Raw genomic sequence first — 23207 nt, forward strand, 5'->3', positions numbered from 1 at the left:
TAAATTTAGAGTACTGGTGGGCTACAACACGATTCTAGAGCGATGAAGTTGTAAGTAGTTTTTCAGTTAATGGGAGTTTATTATGAGTAGTTGGCAGTTTTTGCAATTTGATTATGTGGATTTCGTTTAATTGTGGAGACGTTCGGTGTCACGTTTTCATGGGGTGTGACGTGCATGCATGAATTCAATTGGATATTTTGGATTTCGAGGGTGCAAATGTCCTGATTAAATGGGTTTTCGAGCGGTGAATTGAGTTTTGGAACAATGTGAAGGGATTCCATGGAATTCTTGATTTGAGATTACTCCTCCAGAGGAGAAGTCTTGTATTGAAGTGTAGTGGTAAAGGGCGAGATGTAGAGGATTAACCCTTTATAATTCGTACGCCTCAATTGTGCTACAACGCATACGCTTCAATTGTGCTACATTACGCTTTATTCAAATGAGTATCAGGTGTGAGCAGTGATTCAACCTATTTTTGTGTTAATCTTAAGAATTGCAAAGGGCAGCGGACGATGAATTTACAAAACTATTGATAGAGTTAAAAGTCGAGTATAATTTTCTCAATCGCTAGATAGACGAGAGACCGCTTAAGGTACTCATTATTCAGACATCCAAAATTTGCTGTTTCTACGATGACTTTTTCAATTAAGGGTTTCCAAACATTTCGAGTATTTTTCCTCCAGTGAAATGTTATCCTCATGACTTAAGTTACTGAACAATTGCTAAAAGATCTATAAAATTGCAATATAATAATTTTTAAAAATTTCTTCACGCATTTTACTCGAATAATTTGGTGATTGATAAGGATTAAATCTCTAGTGCAGTCTGTAATCACTTTTAATACATACTTGCATACTCTTAGAATATAAATTGCGAAGTATGTCGGAGATACGCCTTCTCGTTGATCACATTATGGGTGGATGTGACAAGAATTCAAATGAAAATAATTAATGCCCTTTTCGATTCTGTACCGGCGTTGAACTAATTGTAAGTACGATAGTGATAACACTCATAGGTGTATAAAAAAATTATTATTTTTTTCGGGAGAGCGAATACATGCGAAACGTATAAATATTATGCTTACAAAATGAATACTATCTTTTTAATGATCTTGATGATGAGGGTTGAGAGCGATATATGTATAGGTTGGGGAAGACCGGTTTTTATTGTTATTTAAATCACATTATTCATTCTTCATCCATTGCTCGGATTTTTCATTCTCAATTTTGTAGTTGCACTTCAATACTTCCAGAAAGGCCAATTCTATTTCGAACATTTATATTTTTTTTAGAAAGCATTGGAAATGAAATGGTAATTGAATCATTGAAAATTATTGAATATAAAATTAGTAGTGACGTGGTAAAAGCAGATAAGTTGAGTTTTCAAGTAATATCTCCGAATTTAGAAACGATAGAGTAATTTTTTATCCTTTTTACTCATTTACTTCTGCATTACAAAAATATACTCGACTAAGGATAACATATAACTCCACGTGCATAATCCCATTCCCAAAAGTTTTATGTAAAAACTGGTTTTAAATTCTTATCAGAAGAATGTCTGATGGGCAGAATTATACCTTTCTCCCAGTAAATTCTATTAAAAATACCATTTCACTTCAGTTCTAATAATGCAGATGAGTGAATTTCATTGAGTTAGTGAAAATAACCGACCGAAAATAACAATTTCACGTGGTATTTCATTCTCTACCTCCACAAAACGTATTTCAATTCAATTTTCATGCACTTGTGTAGAATCTTCGAACTGCACCACCCGCTCTTCTTCTATTCTTTCGCATCCCCACATATTCAACTCGAGGACTCAATGCATAAAACTGTCTCGAACCCTCAGTTTCCAACCCTTCGATTTTTATTCCCCCCAGTAGCTGAGAGAAAACCCGACGTTTCATAAAATTTCCCCCCTGTCTGACTGCAGCCGACCTCTTCCACTTATTTGCAGTAGATATTACCCGATCTGTCTTCCAAAGTTTCACACGGTTGCGAAGAGCGATGTGCGTCGGGGCAAGAGATGAAAAAAAAAATACATATATAGAACGTCTGTGTGTGTGTCTGCGAATGAAGGAAAAATTTCCTCGCACCTCTTCCTTCAATGTCTTTGTTTCTTTTTTTTCCTCCATTTGGTTTACGCGAGGGTGAAAACTCTGGGAATAATATCGTGTCTCGATTCTATATAATGCGAGCCTGCAAAGTGTTGCAAAAGTTTGAAATAAATAAAGGAGGAAGGAAGGGGGCGGGGAAATGGTAGATGAGAGATGATGGAACACGAGAAAACTCTTTGCCATTGACTGTAATTTTATATGATACATTTGTAAGATGATAAATATGAAATGATGAAGTCTTATTTACAATCTACCTGATATTAAATAATAGGTATTATACCTCAACTTCTTTGTGATTTATTTCTCATATTTTTTAATATCCTTCATCATAAATGTAATCAACAATTAATGACAATTAGTTTTGATTGTTAACTTTCTATTCGCCTTTCCTTCGGTTGATATTTGTAACCATTATTTATATAACTGCCGCGACAAGGACATCGTTTATGTGTATTGACTGGAATTTTCCTCTATTTCCTCTATAATTTCTCGATATCGATTTGGTGATGAATAATTCATTAATAAATACTGCGGATTATTCTTTCACTCCCAATTCTGTGTTTGATGCTTCCCAAAGTCAACAGAAAGTGTAAGTGATGATCAATAGCCCCTTACAAAAATTATGGTGTGAAAAAACTTCAATTTCACGTCTTCGCATTAACTTTATTGAGTAATTAAACAAAAAATTGTAGTCCAACACACGAGATGGACCCGTAGTAACCCGGCGTATCAACGAAGACGTTGATTGTTATTAGAACACTACCAACATTCACAAGTTGATTGGCATGTTAACCCGATAAACCTGCAATTAATTTTTATTTTTAATTTGAAATAATTGTCAGTGAAAAAATATAACACCGGGAAATGAGCTTTTAACGTCTATGGCTATTCGCAATGATTTTTTCGATCTTCAAGTGTGAGTGATATGGTGTGTTGGAAGTCGACATTCTGAAACTATTGATCAGGGCGCATGGGCAGAACCTTTGAGCAAGAACGCAGACGTAGAACACCGGTTTGTGTGTGCACAGGGTATAGTTCTGAGTCAGGTCGATAGACAAGTCCTAGTTAAATCTCCAGTAAAGTTAGATGGCCTCTCTCTCCCTCTCACTGATATAGGATAAATGACACGGGAGGGAAGAGAAGGATGAGAATCAGTGGAGACGGGGTAGAAAAAACCTCTTGGGCTTTCGTCAGTGATAAAAGTAAGTTGAGGGAGCGGAGAAGCGGCTATCGCTCGATGTTTTGGCTCCTCGGGGGTAACTCGAGAAAGTGTAAGTGCAGTGGGCCCACTGTGTCGACGAATTAATTACCACCGAGAATCTCAGATGCTCGAGATCACTTCGCTAGTCACTATTACGTTTTAATGGTGCATTTCTGGGGTAAATGGGTGAATTAGGTCGAGTGGGCTTTTTGAGATGATTTTTTTTCTTAGACTAGATTTTTGGGCTCGATTTTGCGGTGAACATCAGATAACCTTGAAGTAAGACACCGAAATTTGTACAGAATATTTTTGTTATTCTCGATGGATTGTTAATAATAAAATAAAAATATTGACCCTTGTGACCGTTGAGGATTAAATACTATGGTAGAGGATTGAAAACAATAAAATTCAACGTTCTTTACAGATGAAAAAAAAAATCGTTGAGATAATAAAAGATGCCTTGCTTATGTATAGAATAATAAATAAAGATGAAAGTACAGAATCGATAATTGTAATTACTCAGATAACTTTCCGTTGAAGTTGTGGAGGTACCCTTTAGGGATATAAGCCATGAAATTTGATGACACACGTTTTATAGGAAATTTCTTCGCTTTCCACTCGACTCGAGTAATTCAGTGTAATCTCTCACGGGTTTACGGTTAACATCAAGTTTCCAATCGTTCCCCTTACGTTTCTGCCTCCAGTTCTAACGGAATTTTCGTTTTATCTGAGGAATGGGGATTGGAGGAGTATGAGCAGACTTCGATTTTTAAAGCTTACAATGTTCCATTAAAACATAGGTGAATCGCTCTCGGTCAGCACCCTATTTCTCTCTCTCTCCCTCTCAAAAAAAGACGATTCAGAATTTATTTTTCAATCCATGGGATTTCTTTCGAGAGAAAGTCAGAAAATATTTACTGTAATGTATGTAAAATATACTTTCTGAGTGGTTATTAATATCGCATGCGGTGCCCTTTCCAATCATCACAATAATTAAAGAATATTTACCGCATTCACTGGATTATGGACAGAAATTTACTAAATAATATAAAACGATTTGTGTGAGGGAATTTTTCAAAACAATAATACGTTGGACCAACTAACATGACGTAGTAGAGGACAAGGGGGCCCTTGTGTGTACACCACTCGACACCCCGGATTTTCATCTGGAAAACATTAGGACGCTGGCAACGTTGGCTGTTTTCCGGTCATAAACAAAAGGGGTCTACGTGGGCCTGAGGTCCCTAGAGCTACGAAAAGTGGAGGACAGTTCGCTCCACGACTTAACCGAGAGCACATCGCCAAACTTATTTCTTTTTACATCCATTGTTCCATTTAATCCGGAATTTATCGGAGTTGCTGTATTCAATCGTTTATTTAATATAATCGACTAATGTAATACTTCTTAAAATAAGAGGCATTGGTTTTAGTTTATTTCAAACTCCTGACACTCAGGGAATATTTCCCTACAATAGACGTAATTTTTAAATAATTTTTCTCTCCGTGCACCTGATATTCGTCTCACGTGTCTCGATGTGAATCTACGAGGGTAGTTCCTGCAGCGTTGTCCATGCGTGGCCACTGCCAAGTCAATGTTTCTTAGCTGGAGGGCAGGTTTTCCCCTCTCGCACTTCAAGAAATACGTGACAAAAGGGCCATAAAGAGAGATTCATGGGGGGATAGAACTAGCATGAGGTTTTTCTTCACCACCACAAGCCCTGAATCTCTTGTCTCTCGGGTTTATTCTCGTCCCTCACTCGGCTTTCCCTCGATTTCGGCGTTTTGTTTTGACGGCAGTCGACTTAATAATTGAAGACTAATTCAACAGATTGGTTTCAGACTTTGGGTACTTTAGTCTTCACTCTTGTCCTTGCCCTTGAAATAAATTGCCAGACATTCACTTGTAAATGGAGAGACACCACTCGGAGAGATACTCGATGAGGATTTTTCGAGGGTAGGTCGTCTGTCTCAGACTGGAGAGGGCATTTTATTTATTTTTTTTGCTAAACAGCCTCAACTGACATGAGAGCTATTCGTCAATGACGAAATTGCAATTTCTCGGAGTTCTATTCACTATTTTTAACTGGCAGTGATTGGGAAAAACATTAATCTGTTGGATTTTTTATGAAATAAATAGAGAACAAAAATTAATCTTATTCTCTTCTGAGTGTTTACATTTAAATTGAAAAACATTTTTATGGGTTGGAATTCTGAGAAGTGTGAGGTATGATATTTAGGTTTTATTTTAAGTATGTAGACAAAATGGAATGAATAGGACTCTTTGAGAGCATGTGACTAGAAGGTCTAGGGTGTTGTTTCCCTTTGTAGATCTAGTTGGTTCCTCTAAGGAATCGGTACAAAGCGGATGTGTCTTCCGAGCACAATTATTTGAGTTACATAATAAAGAGAGAAAATAGTTTAAATTACCTACAGAATTATTATTTCTAATGACCCATTTGCAATAAACTCAATTGATAGTGTAACGGTTTTCAACTAATTGATAATTCGACGACAATAAATGTCACAAATATGAGTGTAATGTACTATTTGCAAAAAACAATCTGTCGAGTATTGCAGAAATTGTTGTTAAAGGTTTTGGACCGATTCTATTGACTAATATATATATATATATATATATATATATATAATTTTTTGCGTGGAATCATCAGTTGGAAATGACCATTTCCACCAATTTTCTGTAAAATTTGAACTTTTGAAATCAAATGAATTCTTATTTCATACCATTCCTCTCTCGTCGAATAATTCATTAGGAACAATTTTCACTAATTTTTTTTTCAGGCCAGAAATTCAAATTTAAAAGATTTGAAAAGACTTTTTCCTTCCAACTCGAAGTAACTCAACTCGCTGTCGTAGAGTTTAACGTCCAAGGAACATAAATATCAAAAGCAGGACGTTGAACGTCCAGGGAGTACCGGCGTGCACATCTGGCTCTGTCGTCATGAATATAACTCGGTTCTCACACATACAGAGAAGTGACCTCTCACTTTCCTGCCACCCTTCGTTTCACGTTGTACTTCAGCTTCACGCCTGGCTGGGATAAAACCCGAGAGAGAAACTTTCCATTCCGTGCTTTGTGAGGCAAAGCGTAAAGACCAGTTCGATATAACCGGCAAGTTTGTACGGTTTAAAATCGCTTGATAAGGGCTTACGAGAACAGGGGGATTGAAAAATTTCGAAAAAAAGTCAAGGGTAATTTAATGCAGGGGGATGATTTGTTACAGTTGCCTTGACAGGTCCAATCACTGTCGCGAAAGTTCGTTATCCAACAAAAACATTATCTGACGAACGTGACATTCGATTTTTCAATATTTTTCAGCTCTTTATTATGGAAACATTCATCGCATGAGTGCGATAATTATTTTATTACTGTGTACCATAATAATTGACGCCGCTGGGCCCGATAAATTCGCCTTACGCTGCCACATTACGGCTTATCCAACCAGGTGTTATAATCAGTATTGGAATGCGTAAATTCCAAGATGTTTTCCCCGTCTCACTGTCGATTTTTCTGTTGTTTCTTAAATAGAAATTGTTTTTCATTGTTCTTTTTTGCGTTATCTCATGCGTGAATACACACGAGGGGTTCGTGCCCAGCAGGCGGAAATCATTGAAGACGGAAGGGCCAATCTGTCAAAGGAAATTTATCATGTATCTAGCCCACAGGGATGCTTTGTAGGGGCTGTCCTCGTGATTCTACAATTTTATTTATTCCCTAAATCAAGTGGTTTTGAAATTTAAAAATTCAATGGTGGGGAAAATAAGCTGTGATTCATCGTACGTTGTAGCCTTTACTCTCATAGGATACTAAGGGCACTATCACCGTGAATTTTATCCACGCACTTCGATTTTCTATCCCGCCAATCATCGTCACTTCGTTGGACAACTCGGCAATAAGCCACGAGATTTTATGCACGATAACTCAATAGACTGGGGTCACAGCCAGCGAGATTGAGCGATGTCGCTTCGGTTAGTTTGACATTTGTATTTTCGGTTATAGATTTTTGAAATCAGGTATACGGAAAAAATTTTGGATAAAAATTTGACCTCTGGAGGGTGAAAAGTGAGACGAAATAATAATCAACTATTTTTTAGGTCAAGTTTTAGGGGAAAAATTAGACTTGGAGGGCTAATTTTTCTGATAAAACAAACGTTCGTCCCTTGTTTCGCCCCCTGAAAGTCTAATTTTTACCAAAAATTTCATTCCCATCATTGATAAGAATACTCATATGTTTGTAGTTTGCTATCAATACTATTTATTAATATTATTCATTATTTATAGAGCAAAATGGAATACCTTGATGCAAGTGATCGATTTTTTTGCAATCGGGCTGTCTTTCTTATTGATAGATTACCATTTTTTATAAAATAATGACTTCATTATAATTTCCATTCCAATTAAAAATTAACGAGATAAAACTGGTGATTTATTTGAAGATAAATACAATTAACAAGTAGCATTTCGTTACATTAATTAAATTCGACACACTTGGATACATTAATTAGGTTTATATTGATAAAAATAAATTTTAAATTGCATTCCAAGTGCACGTATACTCAGCTAATTTCTTGCTTTCATTAAGTCATCATCAATGCGATCATTCTTTCATGAATCCTCGGAAATCTGTCCACGTATTCTTTGCAAAATGGCGAAATTATTGTGTGACGTTATCTCTTTCGCGAAAATAACTGGAGCTCAGGAGGCGGGGAAGAAGGGATGATGGAAACTCTATAGACTGTGGGTGTGCAGTCGACGGGGGTGACGGACTCGGTGAAGCCAGCCACAAACTAATTACAACCCCGAGGGCGCCGCTGAGTGCAACTAGAGGGTCGTACTATCCACACGACGAACATGAAATTATTAAAGTCAAGAAATATAAAGTTTACGTCGCAACTAGACGAGACTCTCCAGAGTTTTTTTTTTGCAACTTGGGAAAAGTTGGTGTCTGCGCGATGTATCTGACGGGGATGGGGTGGACGACCCTTAGGGGATGACTGTCGATGTCCATTATTCAGAGTATTTGCTTCTGAATGGAAGTATTGAATGAGTTATATTCGAAATATTTTGTCTTTCTAGGGAGATGATGAATTTTGCATTTTGAATTTCGACCAAATAAAAAAAATTAATTCTGAAGTATTTAAATGGCTATCTGACAAAAATAATTTTGTTCTCAGTGTCCTTATCCAGTTGAAGGTGATTTCTTCATGCCGAATCTTGTATAATTGATATTAATAATTTAAACATCACGTATAACTCTTACAATCATTTACAAGTGTTCGCAGAGCCAGGAAATAATTGACAAATATATAAATCTCATATCACATGATATTCTGACAAGTGTTTGCAGCCTATCATTCTTCAATGAGCTGGTCGTGCTGATTAGGATTGTTTGAAAACAGATTGACTCGTGTAAATGCTGATATCTAAGGAATTCAGAGGTTCCAACTGTGGAATTAAACTCTTCGAATGCTGACTGGCAATCGCACTTGGCTGATGTTTCCTAAAAATTTGAATACGTGAGTTATGTGTCAGGGAATAAAATGTCGAAAGGCGAGATAAAACACGTATGAGACGATAACATAGGAAATATATTCAACGACAATTTTTCGAAAATATACAACTGTAAGTAGAGACATCCGACAGTAAACATCGATCAGTTGGTCAATAAGTAAAAATTTATTGAACGAAGTCGAAAATGATGCGTAAATTCATCATTTTCGCTGTTGTCGTTGTGGGTCAGTTCACTAAGGCATATTCCAATATTGCAATTATTATAATCGTTACGTCGACTCGCCCGATTACTTTCAATTTGATTAAGTTTTCGATATCAAATAAATTTTCCAATGATCAATTCCAATACCTCAATCAGTTATCAATTATTAAAAACTCGTACTCTCCTCTACTCTAACGATGATTAATTCATTGATGATTCAATCCTCGTCCTTTCTTGTTTTACAATTAATACGCGGAGTACGAAACCCTTGCGGTACAGATTTTCTGATTCGTCTAATGAAAAAATTCGTCTGGGCTTGTTTGCCAATCCTCGCGGTCCTCAGAATATCTTTACCACATTTGTTAAATAATGTACCACCCTGATTATTGTTATTGAATTGTTCCCAAATACCACTACGATATATTGACGAATTCAATCATCAAACATTTATATAATTTTTTACATATTACTTTTCAGTCATAGAGGCAACGTCAGTATGCGACCATGAGAAAACGTGTTGCTGCGATAAGGACAAATGCGACGTGATTATCGTACCCCGCTGCGCTTGCGATCGTTTTTGTAACTCCAGCACAAAAGCAACTTCTGACTCCGTGAATCCGCCCAGGAGGGGTGAGTTTCTGTCATAGATGAATTTAAATACCTTCACATCTCGAAAAGTTCGGTCTCGTTCAGTCTCGTTCCTCGTAGACTATTACGATGGCAAAAATAATTCATTCTAATTATTGTTATATTTTATTTTTCTATTGTTTGAACTTACAATCCGCACAATTCAATTTTTTCTCTTACCAAACAATGTAGATAAACTGTATAGTATTGTACAGTATATTATTTACCATGTCTTTGCCCGCATAAATTAATTCTTCAATTTAAAAAAATAGTTAAAAAAATGAAGACGCATACATTTTTGGAGCTATAGATTTATCATGAAACTCCGCAGATATATATTTAAATAACAACAGAATTTCATGGAAAAAACTTAATTAATCTGAAATGATCAATGATGATTAATAACTTTATTGGGGTTTTTAATCTATTTTTACTTGTGACGGACATTGCGATTCGACCAATTATAGAGCCGATCGCCGATGAAGATGACTCACGGTTACCGCGGAACCTCAGGGTCGAGGCTGCAGGGTTCGGAGATCTGCTAGTCAAATGGGACCCGCCTGCTGGGAGCTCCGCGAACAGAGATATTCGCGGATATTCTATTGCGTGGGGGCTATCAGGTGATGGAAACCTGCGGGCACTGGAAAATATAGGGAGGACGACGCAGTACATATTACGAGAGCTCCTAGCAGATTCGGACTATATAGTTTATGTTTCTACGGTATATGCGAAAGGTTTCGGACCTTCCGTGTCTGCTATTGGAAGAACTCTACCAGAAGGTAAGTGCAATAATGGTATAACGGCGATTATTGGAAATTAACCAATTCTTCCAGAATTTTCGTTAATTGTATGAGTAATACTAACTCGATCAAATTTAATGTGCGTTCCAATAAAATTTCTATAGCTTAGAATATAAATTAATCATTATAGATTAATTTCAACTACATTTGATAACAATCAAATGATTTTCAATAATGCGCTCAATATTTTCAATAATTATTCTGTGATTCGAGAACGATGTTCCACGGTTTTAATAGCCGTTACAGCAATTTAAATAAACAAAGATGGGATGGATTTAGGTTCTGTTCCACAACCTCCTAACGCGGTAACCGACCTGCAAGCAACTGCGCTCCGTCCAAGATTAGTATTTTTAAATTGGACGATGTCCTCCAGTCCCGAGAATCCAATCACAAAGGCCATCATTGAATACCGTGTCTTAGAGAGCAACACTACCCAGAAGTGGGAATACTTCTCCACCACGGATCATGTACTTATGCACGGAGCTCAAGGTCACATCCATAAGGCGAACACACATATTAAAGACCTTGAACCAAACACAGAATACATGTTTCGTGTGATTACATCAAGTCCGGGGGGTCAAAGTGTGCCAAGTAATTCCGTGGTAGTAAGGACTCCCCCAGAACCGGCGCTACTACCACCGCGGAATCTTGACGGGTCCTGGAGTCAATCTGGCGCATTCGAGTTCACATGGACGGATCCCGGGGATGTAGAGCCTATTGGATATACTATAACCGTCGAAGGTGTGCGGGACGACAACACTCTGGTCTGTAGACAAACATTCCTAACGGACGGGACGAGCTACTCTTTGACTAACCTGCAACATGACGTCCACTATACTATTTCGGTTAGGGCTCGCAATAAGGCGGGTCTTGGCCCCCCCAGTTATCTTTATCCGATACCAGGTGAGTCGAGCAAAGCATTGGGTGGATAATGATGTACGATTTTTCGACTTTTATAACTAATGACCCCCTCCCCCTTCTGTAAATCGTTCCCCAAGGAAATGTAGGGTTACTTTTTAAAAGATTTAACAGTTTATTTTTAATGAAAAGTGTACAAATGATTCTAATACTAAATTCACTATATTCGTTATTCTTAATTCACGGTTCACTCTTAAACAGTTACACCAAAAACGTCTAACTCTATGTCTATCTAAAATACGTCTAACGTCCAACGGCTATCCTCTAACACTGCCCAAACACGAGTCTGACCCTGTCCGTCTTCGTAACCCTGGACTGGGCCCTAATCAAGTCACGTGGTCCTAGCATCCCTGGACCACGCTGGCAGCACCGATCTCCGCCTGGCACATCTGTGGGCCTCATAAACCCACAGACCCTCTAAGTGCATTTATGGTACAGGCTTGCATTCCTGTACCAATCTATGTCTATTTGCGGGGTTTCCCGACAAATAGCACCTACGCTAAAACTATCATATAAACTTATGGCTCTAGACTATCTTAACAAAATCCTTAAAACATCTGTCTAAAATATTATTTCTACAATGGGGATTTTCCCATAACTAGTCGCGATACTACAGAAATATTTCGGTAGATGTAGATATCGACCCCCCACTTTGAAATAATTTTTTTATATATTTTCAAAGGAATCAATTTTTGAGGAAATGTGAAGACCCACGTAATAATCCGATGCATATGTTCAGAAGGGCGGTCTGTTACTATTTGAATTGAGCTAGTGGGGGTCTCCAAATTTTTGTCAAGACTTCTGCAATAGCCCTCAAGGCTCTCGATAAATGTTGAAGAAGTAATAATGTAATGATGAAATTGATAAACACACCGATCCCAAAAAACCCTGATTATGCTCTTTGCTAGTGGTGGAGGCCTTGTGCCCAGGTAATTAAGGGTCTGTAGTTCGTTGAACGGCTGACTATTAAAGTGGATAATAGTTTTTCCACTGCGTTTCATAATTTCAAGATTATAATCTCAAAATTAATCGACAACTCGATATCATTTGATAATTGAGTAAAGGAGGAATACTAGAGCAAGGACTAGACTCAATATAGTTTTTTAAAGCAAGTTTTATTATTAAAAAAAAAATAGTCAATTTCCAATATTTTCAGCCTTAAACACTAGTATAAAAAACAATGGTTGTGATATTTTTTAATTTCATTTGAAAAATTTGGGCCTATAGAGGTTCTCGAGTTTTTAGAGTCTGTACAAAAAAAACTATAATAGATTTCGAATATTGTCTTATTTAAGACTGGGACTAGACTGAATATAGTTAAAGCAGTTGGTTAAACGATTACATTGATACGGATTTCGAGTTGACAATTATCGCTGTGCTTTAATCCTGAAACCGAAACATTTCTACTCTGCCAGCAGGGGAATTTTTGTCCTACGTTCTTCCGTCCTGTTCAGGTCAATTTATTGAATTGATTTAAGACACTTTTTTAGGGCACCTGTTTTTCTCGTCCGCGGCTATCATAAAATAATTATTTTTTAGAAGAGATCTGTGATGTTACCACAGAGACTTTGGTTTTATTGAATCAGGTAAACGTCGGTGTTTCAGTTGATTTCGAGGAAAACCCAGCGAATGATGATTTTCCACAGAGGCCCAATCAAGATAGCGGTTCAGTTTCCATCCCGGAGGGGGCAGTACACATTAGATATCCTGATTCGATAAAAGCAGGTGACTTGGTATCATTAAGTTGTACCGTTGATTACCAGAACAGACCACGGGAAAATAAAGGTAAATTCCGGTGGTTGATGTCCGATGACAGCGGGAACATTCACGATGTACCTCCGGTAAGAAACTTTATAGTATCCAACTACATTGTTTTCTGTTTTTGGATGGAATGTTTGCATTTACACAAAGTTAGGATTACCAGTTCTTGAAAACAGGAATATGTGTCTTTTTTCTCGGTAATCGAGAAATGTAAGTCCGTTTGGGGTGCCGCTATTCGTATATTTGTCCTTGCGTATGACCATGATCGATTTTATTTATCAATTCCTCAATAATTATGGGGTCACCCAGAAGCTGAGATCGGTGTATTTTTGGGATAAAAAAAGAGTATTATTCTAAGTCAAAAATCAAATGAAATGTAAATCATCATCGAATTGGAAATATCTCAATTTTAGTTGGGTCATGAATGAAAAGTGCTTCTTTCAATTGTGAATAGATTAATCGATGGTAAAGTTGTGACTGCTAGATCACAATTTATAAATTAAATGCTCATGTACTATTTTATTATTCTATACGTTTTCAATATAAATAACTTAGGAATTTGTACATAGAGGATGGGTACAGCCATTCGTTATTTTCATATTTGCGTTTGAGTTTACTGTTGTATTTCTATATACAAATGAAATCCTTTTACATCGTTTGGCAATCGATTTTTCAAATCTAAAATTCAACTGAAATCGCTGCATATTAAGTTTATCATGTTTCCATTAAAAAAATGTCACTAATTTGTTAGTTTTTATGAGTACTGAGTTGAATATAGAGGGTAGAAATACTGGTGATAAAAATGGAAAATAATTCATGATCAATGACTTTCTTTTCTAGTCAGACAAATTCGATGTAAAGTTCTTTACGGACGATACCTCGTACGGAATGGTCTTGAGGATCCACAATTTTGACAGCAGAGATCAGAGATTGTACATATGTCAACTCCACGCTGACGGCCAGGACTATACAAGAGAAGTAACATTAAACGGAATGGTCAATGAATTCGTTGACCAACCAGGTAAAAATTAATTATAATTGACAATTACTCAAGACTATCCATCTCAAAAGTCGAATAAAATACTGATTTAAGTTAATAACGATCTATTTTCGCTCGATGCTTAGTCTATTTCTATTCCAGTGGTTTGACATACTGAAAAAGAACGAGAAAGATACGCAGTTTTTTTTTTAATCAGTAAAATTTATCTGAGAGTTGTAGAATTATTGCCATTGGTGCCAGATATAAGAATTCTTGGACGCTGAATACTTTTTACGGAACTGGCGCGTAACTTTCGTGATACATAAATTTTTGAATAAACGGGCTATATCTTCCTCGTGACTGATCGAGCATTTTTGGGCTGTCTAGGTGAGGGGGGGGCAGCTGATCGTTGGCTTTGTTGGAGGGAAATAATGTTGTGTGGTATTCCAAAAAAGTGTTGAAATTATTAGAACAAGAATGGCTTTTTAAATACACTTGTTTTTCTTTCTTATATTTTATTATACTTTTTTGCCACTTATTCAATTGCTTTCAATAAAAAAAAATCTTGCTTCATTTCCTCCAGCCATGAGTCATCGGATGAATGACTCATGTTTAGGAAACTGCGTAAAGTTGACATGACGGAAACATAAATGTTCATTTCGGTATTATAATTTTCATTGAATTCGACTTCTCTCACGGATTGAGTTTGATAATATGTTTTACGTTTTTGTTTTGGAATCCAATAACGTTTCCGTCGAAATACCACCGGCGGCGATGCACCGTGCAGGTGATCAAAGTCGTCTTGTCGCGAATTCTTATAAGTGTGTTCTCTTTCTCTGCAAGTATCGGTCAACCAAATTTTTCGTTAATCCATTGTTTTTTCTTCTAGTTCCGCCGCAGGAACCACCAGTCTACCCGATGCCCGTTCCACCGCAATTTCCAGCAGGTGTAATGCCTCAAAGTGAGGGGAACTCATTTCAACCTAGTGCACCATTTCCAAGCGCTATTAGTGAGTATGCTTAATAAGTTATTTTTAACCTTGACAACTAAAAAATCAAGGTGTGACCATGAATAAGACTCCTTTATTTACCTTCCGGTCTTGGAAAACAATTTTTCGTCGTTTTACGGGCGCAATGTTGCATTTGTCTCCTTGATAACCAGAGACAAAATTTGTGCACGAACATTGGGTCGGTCATGATGAAAAATTATTGACAGTGGGAACACCAAATATTCATCCCTAATATCTTTTTTCTAGAACCGGGCACACGGCATCCGCCTCCGGGAAGTGTTAACAATCCACAGGCATTATGTACTTAGAGGCATAAAGCTCGACAAAGTAAAATAATAAAAAATCATGGATTATTCAATTGATAAATGATTCCAATTGTATCAGTAGTAACCTGCAATATAGAAAAAAAATGTGTGACTCCTCTGCTAATCATGAAATAAATAATTGAATTATTTTTTTTCGTAAAAAAAAATTTACAATAACTGTATTGATTTATAATAAATTCCGATGTTTTCATGGGACTTCTACTCGAGAATGATTTCATTATTTTATATCGCATTTCCATCGCTTATTATATAAGTAGTAGAAATAAAATTAATGGATTAAGTACAGGTACTGAAAATCAGATATGCGAATTTGAAACGAGGCCAGCAATTCGAATTTCATCAATGATTCATGGAAATTTTCAACGGAGCATTAATTTCTGATAATTATTTCTCAATCTCTCATTTCAACACCCACTAATAGGACATTTCAATGTCAGAAAGGAGAGAGTAGGATGCAGCTTACGAATCACTGAAAAAATTGAAACGTTTAAGATTTACATTTCGTGATGAATAAAGAATAATCATGTGAGTATTTAATCCCCTGTTGTTTCTCATTTCATCCTTCATTTCCATAAATAATGGAACTTCAGTAAATCTTCGGTGTAATCCTGGTGAGTGCGCAGTCTCAATTAAATCCGGTGGAGAGCAGCTAATTCCTGACTCTAGGGTTAATTAAACTTGAGGTTGTAACGACATAATTGCTGCGACGATTTACAGTCTTCTTCTTCTCCTTTTTTTTTCTTTAAAAGATCGTTCAGAAATTCGATGATTTCAGATAATTCTTACGGGGAGATGATCGTCACCAGAGAATCATAACATGATTTAAGGTAAATAATGAAGAAGGGCATCCAGAATGTCGTAAAACAAATGTGGAACAAAATTAACTTGAGGAAGTTCCATTAAATCATACGAATGTCTTTAATAATAAATAAAACCTGGTTCAATTCGTGAAATAATCAAATAATCTTGTGACTCTCATGAGGATGGCACATTAAGATTAAAACTTTGATTGCAAACAATGACCACTGGGGTCAGTTTCAAGATTTGGGGCAGCGCTGGAAAAAATCTAATGAGGCAGATTTGTCAATTGATAAGCTTATTTCATGGCAGTATTGCACAACTCATACTCCTCTAACTGAGTAGGTTAGAGACTGATGATTAGTTAATCCGATTGATGATTTCGATACAATTCCACGTTGGCAGAATTCTCGTTACTCGGGTGTTTTGGTGTTCGTCATTTAATTTGATAGCACACAATCCATTGACATCTGTGTAACTTAATTGTGATTACCAATTCACGACCGGAGAATAAAATTAAGGGAGAATAATAATAAAAATAGGGGCTGCGAGGCCGGGTTGGGTAGAGGGGTAGTCACACCCGGTGACCCCAATCGGTATATTAGTGATTCACAGAAGTATATATTCCGTGAACGTCGATTACGACTGCAAAGTGACTCACAGAAGGTGATTTGTCGTGTCGTTACCCCTTTGATGATGTGAAGGTCATGATTTTGCCTTCCAGTGGACTTTAATTTTTTCCCTAGGGTTTGCAGAGGTTTATCGGCGAGTAATAGATGTTGATTATTAGAGTGCTTGGTATGTGTGGATAAAAATTAACCGTCTGCCCATAGCTGTGTTTAGTCCATGTCAATATTTTATGGTTTGTCTCAGAACAGTGGCGAAACGTTTAGAATAGTCAATTAATTTTAATAAACAGAAACAGAGAAAGAAAAGAATGGAATGAATGAACAAGGGCCTTTTGTGGAATGGGTCCAGAGTGTGAAAACTATTGTCACTAAGGGTTTGTTGCTTTGGAGATATCATGGGAGAAAGATATACCTTTTGTATGCGATAATAAAGAATTAAAGTTTATAGTCAACTCGTTTTGATATTATTTATAAAATCCCTGTCCATCATCCAATACTGATACAAACACTTCAGTTTCATATTAAGATTTTTCTGAAACTATGATTTTTTTTTTGAAAAATTCAAGTTTTTCTACTCTCCAATGCAATTTATCTTGTTAATCCGACTGGGGAAAGTTCAGTACAAATTACCTAATACTGCTCCCGGAAAATTACCGTAGCGCTTAGTAAAGGGTATTTAGATGTTTGTTAAGTTTACCAAATTCTCAGATAACTTTTCTCAACCGTCTTGATAACTTTTATCAAGCAGTGGACAAATTTTCCGCAGTGATAGGGCGTTATTCTGATTACGAGAGATTACGCTGTTTCGCACGATTTGGCATGATAATAAAAACGCGAACATCACGGATAATTTTTCATAATCATTCGCTAATTGTTATCGAAGTCACGAAAATTTTGACAAATGTCCCAATTTCTCGTATCACCACGAAATTCTTGCCTGCACATGCAGCCTGTTATCGTCAGCAGGTAGATTATTATTCTGAAGAGAGTAAATGTTAATGATTACGACCATCAGAGAGCCTATCGTCACGTACAAATGCTGATCAATACGAATTTCTATTTAGCATTGTTTTAATATGAATTGATACTTTCTCTGGATTTGTTTTTCTGTAAAATTGAAAACAAGGGTCAGCATATCATAAAATCAATTGCCTAAAACATGAGGTTTAACACGTACATCAAGATTACGTATGCAATATAACCCATGACATTTTTCAAAAATAAATCAGTGCCAACGAACACGTCTGAAATTAAACGTCAGGGTAATGGAACTGAAAATGCATAGACTCATCATTTTAGCTGCTGTTAGCGTAGGTGAGTGTACTACCGACAATACTTAAGTATATCATCATTAACTTTGTAACTATCAATACCAATAAATCAATAATTACTCATTTACATGAATTCTCACACATTATTTTTCAGCAATTGAAGCCTCTTTCCTGCCCACTTGTGATGCGGGGATGTCCGATAAGCTCGTGATGGAATCACCACGACAGAGTGAGTTGTCTTTATAAACAAGTAAACATTGTTGACATTAAAAAACAAATCGGTGGATTAGGTTAAAATGTAAAATTAATGGGCGAATTTTTGAATAACGACGATTTAATACCATTGAATACGCCCCAAATAATGATAATTGTATTGCTTGTCTCCCCTCTTAACAATATTACTCGTGCACAAAAAATTGATCCATTTGATTGATCCAATTGATTGATTGATTGATTGAAAGGATATGTGATTTTTATTATCATTTTTACCACCGAGTTGTCTGTACCCCACATCTATCAAAATCTTTCGAAAAAAAAATCGTCCAACCCAAACAAAATCAGAAAAATCCTTCTTCATGAATGCTCATTAACAAATCTGTAACCGTATAATTATAATATCTAGTCAATTAAATTATAACCACCGGTTAATGTTTCAGAAATTCCTGACACCCCCCTCTTCATCGTAACCCCGATCTCTACGAGTTCAGTATTTGCGTTCTGGAGCGTATCACCAGAAGACTATAATCAAGCAATGACATACACTATTCAATATTACCCCATAACGAACCGACTATTGGATCAGGGGGAGGCCCTGCAGGACTTTAAAAACATAACATTTATATCAACGAATTCGGTTGAACAGGAGAGTGCAGTTATCGACGACTTAATGAAAGGAACTGAATACCGCTTTCGCATACTGGCATCAAATCAAGTAGGCAGTAGTCAGCCAAGTGATATGGTGCGTGTGCTGACTGAGATAGACCCACCACCACAGGTGGAGGATGTTAAAGTACTCCCTTCAGGATTTAGGGAGTGGGAGGTCACATGGCGCCTACCATCTGACTACTTGTGGCCGGACCAAATTCTTGGATATCAAATACTACCCCAGACAAGTCCCATCGACGACATTCACCCTTTTCCGATTGTCAGACACATATCTCATAGCACAAAGTACACTTTGACGGGGCTAGCACCCTCTACGCTGTATACAATTTCAATAGCCGCATACAATAGTGCGGGTTTAGGACCATCCACCTTTCCCATATCGCTGAACACTACCCAACTTGGTGAGTATCCAATGATTGCAGATTTAATCCGCATGTGAATGTATAATCAGTAGTTTAGCCTGATAATTACTAATTAGCTATAGCTCGGTAGAGCAATAGGGGGAGAATTCTAACCTCTGGTCCATTCCATTATAAACACCGGTTACTGTTTTAGAACCTCCTGTCGCCCCCATCAACTTCGCAGTAATTCCGCTCTCTTCAAGAACTGTACAGGCATTGTGGGAGATACCTTTCGGAAAGGATAAAAAAATACGGAACTCCACTATTCAATACTACCCCGTATACGATGATCTAGATCCAGAGTGGCGATCTTCCCAGGCCGAACAATTAACAGTGGCCCACGATTCGGAGCCGAGTCATGAGAAGATAAACATCATCGGACTTCAGCCAGGAACATCATATCGGTTTCGCATGTTTGTGACAAATGATGCAGGCAGTAGCCCGCCAAGTAATATGGTGGTAGTGATGACTGACATGGAGCTACCGACAGAGACACCTCAGAATATTCAGGTTCGCCCTGCAGGGTTTGGGGAGCTGAAGATCACGTGGGACCCACTACTTGAGAGAATGGGTGTCCATGAAATCCTTGGATATCGGATACTATGGAAGAAAGTCACATCCAATAGATTTTCCCAAGATGATAAAATCGAGACATCCAGTAGGGGCGAGTACATTTTAGCAGGGCTCGAAAGCTCTACGACCTATGAGATTGTGATAGCTGCATATAACGATGCGGGTGTAGGACCCTTCAGCTTTCGTACGCGGGGAACGACTCGGAAAAGTGGTGAGTGCACGATAACTGCTGATTTGATTCACATGTGAATGTATGGTCAGTGGTTTACGGTAATCAGTAATAGTTGTCATGTTTTTTTCATTAATTTATAAACAAATGGCATTAGATTCAAAGGACAGTGTAAAAAACTAAAAGATCAGGGGCGATAACGCAGCACCTCCTACACGAAGAGAAAAAAATTGTTTAAATATTATGTGCCTGTTCTCTAATCTGCCAGTCAACATAATATTTGGTAAAAATTATGGAACAGTTGCGCACTTTTTTAGAGAACATTCAGGCAAAAGTCCAAAACGTTTCATAGAAAGTATGGAACGTTCAATGAAAAAATGCGTAATTGTTCCCTCATTTTTACTGAATACTATTTTTACACGTAAATTTTAAACAGGTACAGGAATAGGAACAGGGGCGTCAGCTGTAAAGATTTTTTTCTTCAGTATAAGGGCGCTCTGGCACCTAAAAATCGCCTTTCCACGTCAGAATAATTCTTCCCTTGATTCCATACCATAGACATAAGATAGGATATACATGAAAATTTTTAACACAAAATAATTTCCCATTCGCTAAAACTATAGATGGAATCCGTCGATTAATTGGAGGATAAATTAAAAATTAACGATCGACACAATGAATCACTGTTAATCTCTTTTATGATAAATGTCAGTGAATCAAGTTGAATCAAACTCTGATTAAGCGAACGTAACAAGCGACGATCCCTCCAAGTGCTAATCGATTGGTGCGATCAATCATTATACGGGATATATTGATTCCCTACATGATTCTGTTAAATTTGATTCAAGAGATTTTTTTTTCACCATTTTTTCTTCACTTATGCAACTGTTAGGAGATACGATTAGTCGGTCTTATTGGTAGTGCATGGTCGGTGTGGACAAAAATTAAGCGTCTGTCAATAGCTGTGTTTAGTCCATGTCAGTATTTTATAGTTTTTCTCAGAACAGTCCCGGAATGTTTTGAATAGTTTTAATAAACAGAAACAGAGAAGGAAAGAAAGAAATGAGAGAACAAGAGCCTTTAGTTGAATGGGTCCAGAATGTGAAAACTTTGGTCACTAAGGGTTAGTTCCTCTGGAGACATCATAGGAGAAAGATGTACCATCTGCGTGCGATAATCAAGAATTAAAGTTTATAGTCAAATCGTTTTATATTATTTAGTAAATTTCTGTCTATAATCTAATAGTTCTCGTCGTTTTTTCTTCCAGAAGAGTCGGACAATCCTTTAAACATTTATGTCCAACCACCACGGCACTTCGTTGTTGGTGACTCAGTTAAATTGCATTGTAGACTGAACACCACTCAGATCGAATCCACCGATCCGATCGTATTTGTGTGGTGGCTGTACAAGGACAATGGAGAGGCCTTAGAACTTTCGGAAAACAGAGTAAGAAAAAGTCTATCAATTTTCCTTCATGTCCATAACTTTCTATTGTTAGATAGAAGTATTAGACGATTTTGTGTCTTCCTTCAAGTCGCACTAGGTGTGATTCAAACTTTTACCACTAGATAGATGTAATTTTTCGACTTGCCTGCAAAGTTTACGATCCAATAGAAAAAAATTGTTTAACGTAATAAGTATACAGAAAGACATTTTAGGTAAAAATTAGACCTCCAGGGTGTGAAACGAGGGACGAAGTTTAGTTTTGCCCCAAAAATTAGTCTCCCAAGTCAGATTTTTTCAATAAAACTTGCCCGAAAAAGTTGTTGATTGACATTTCGTCCCACCCCTCGCTCTCTAGAAGTCTAATTTTTATCCAAAATTTTTTTCCGTGTAGAATAAATTAATAATAAAATACTTACAAAATTATCATCAACTTTCGGTTACAGAACAACCCATCGTTGCCAATTTACATCACACGAGTTGCTCCGGATGCAAGCACACTGACGATTACTAACTTCCAGCCGTCAGATGCACGAGATTATATATGTCTCGCAATGCTGTCGGAGGAAAAATTCTACAAAAAAGAGGTTGGATTACAACACCCACTTTAAATTTTTATTCTTATCAATAATTACAGAATTAATCTTAGAACATCACCCTTGTTTCAATTACAATGAAAATAAAATAATGATTTAAATGAGACTCCATTGACTTGGTATTTAATGAGTGATTTCATCAATTCGGAGTCTAACGTTTTTGGAAGTAGGATGCCATGGGACGAGTCTAAGGGCTCCATATCAGACTATACGCAGAAAAAAATCCATGGTACAATGAGTATGCGTGTGTGTGTGTGTTTTCGTTTTTGTCCCCAATCCCTATAAGGAATCGATGGAAAACAAGCTCCTGTGCGACGGGGTGAGAGTATTGTCCTCCTGGAAAAGCCTGGGCCCATGTTCCTGGACGAGTATTGTAATTTTCACTGTATTTTTCTTTCCGTGTACTCTTCAAATAAATGATCAATAAACTGGCCAAACGCGGGGGCCACACCGATTGAATTAACGTACATCCATGATTATTTAATTAGTCATTTTAAATGTATGGGTTAGGCACATAAAATCTACTAACAAGGGACACAACTGGTGACAACTTTCTCCGCAAATGAGTACCATTCCATCTAAATCATTTTTTTATTCAAAAAATGTTTAATGTAAGATATCTGCAGTATTTGTTAATAAACCTCGATATTTGTTGAGCTGGAGTTTTCCGTGATTGGAAAATTGTCCTTTATCCATCCATTAAATAATATCCATTAAATAATTAGGGGAATCCCAACTTCGAGGAAGGAACGAGAGTAGAATGTAGGTGACACGGTTTACTAAAAGCAAATAAAAAAAATCCAGTGTTGACATATCCTGATAAATTGCCAATAATCACGGGACTATTTAATCCACCCTTGTTATTCATTTTTTCAGCTCCACGAATACTGGAAATTCATTAAATCCTTTGTGTAATCCCTGTGAGTGTGCAATTTCAATGAAATTCAATGGAGAGCATCTAATTTCTGACTCT

At 37.0% G+C, this 23207-nt stretch overlaps 2 protein-coding genes across 3 annotated transcripts; both read left to right on the forward strand.

Annotated features, from left to right (window-relative positions):
* Nucleotides 1–8934: 8934 nt before the first annotated feature.
* LOC135165094 (fibronectin type III domain-containing protein 1-like) lies at nt 8935–15664 on the forward strand. The gene is made up of 8 exons (XM_064126044.1): nt 8935–9071; nt 9527–9679; nt 10144–10455; nt 10756–11379; nt 13000–13235; nt 13996–14176; nt 15024–15143; nt 15390–15664. The coding sequence occupies exons 1-8, from the start codon at nt 9032–9034 to the stop codon at nt 15449–15451; spliced, it is 1728 nt and encodes a 575-aa protein (XP_063982114.1). The 5' UTR covers nt 8935–9031; the 3' UTR covers nt 15452–15664.
* Nucleotides 15665–18057: 2393 nt separating this feature from the next.
* On the forward strand, nt 18058–22340 carry LOC135165102 (receptor-type tyrosine-protein phosphatase F-like). 2 transcript variants are annotated; one of them, XM_064126051.1, is made up of 6 exons: nt 18058–18210; nt 18322–18396; nt 18824–19453; nt 19608–20237; nt 21466–21641; nt 22085–22340. In XM_064126051.1, exons 1-6 carry the CDS (start codon nt 18162–18164, stop codon nt 22247–22249), a joined length of 1725 nt encoding a protein of 574 aa, XP_063982121.1. In that variant the 5' UTR covers nt 18058–18161; the 3' UTR covers nt 22250–22340. The 2 variants fall into 2 exon arrangements, with proteins under 2 accessions (XP_063982121.1, XP_063982120.1); XM_064126050.1 differs by having other exon boundaries at nt 18059–18210; nt 21463–21641.
* Nucleotides 22341–23207: the final 867 nt, after the last annotated feature.

The sequence above is a fragment of the Diachasmimorpha longicaudata genome, chromosome 8 (genome assembly GCF_034640455.1).
Source record: "Diachasmimorpha longicaudata isolate KC_UGA_2023 chromosome 8, iyDiaLong2, whole genome shotgun sequence".
NCBI classification, from domain to species: Eukaryota; Metazoa; Arthropoda; class Insecta; order Hymenoptera; family Braconidae; genus Diachasmimorpha; species Diachasmimorpha longicaudata.

Excerpts from the sequence above, each read along its gene's own strand:
- LOC135165102 (XM_064126050.1), top strand. The coding sequence starts at position 18,162 with ATGGAACTGAAAATGCATAGACTCATCATTTTAGCTGCTGTTAGCGTA. Across the intron at positions 18,397-18,823 it reads GATGGAATCACCACGACAGA|AAATTCCTGACACCCCCCTC; the intron begins GTGAGTTGTCTT and ends TTAATGTTTCAG. Across the intron at positions 20,238-21,462 it reads GGGAACGACTCGGAAAAGTG|AAGAGTCGGACAATCCTTTA; the intron begins GTGAGTGCACGA and ends TTTTTCTTCCAG.
- LOC135165094 (XM_064126044.1), top strand. The coding sequence starts at position 9,032 with ATGATGCGTAAATTCATCATTTTCGCTGTTGTCGTTGTGG. Across the intron at positions 9,680-10,143 it reads CGTGAATCCGCCCAGGAGGG|AGCCGATCGCCGATGAAGAT; the intron begins GTGAGTTTCTGT and ends GACCAATTATAG. Across the intron at positions 11,380-12,999 it reads TTATCTTTATCCGATACCAG|TTGATTTCGAGGAAAACCCA; the intron begins GTGAGTCGAGCA and ends TCGGTGTTTCAG.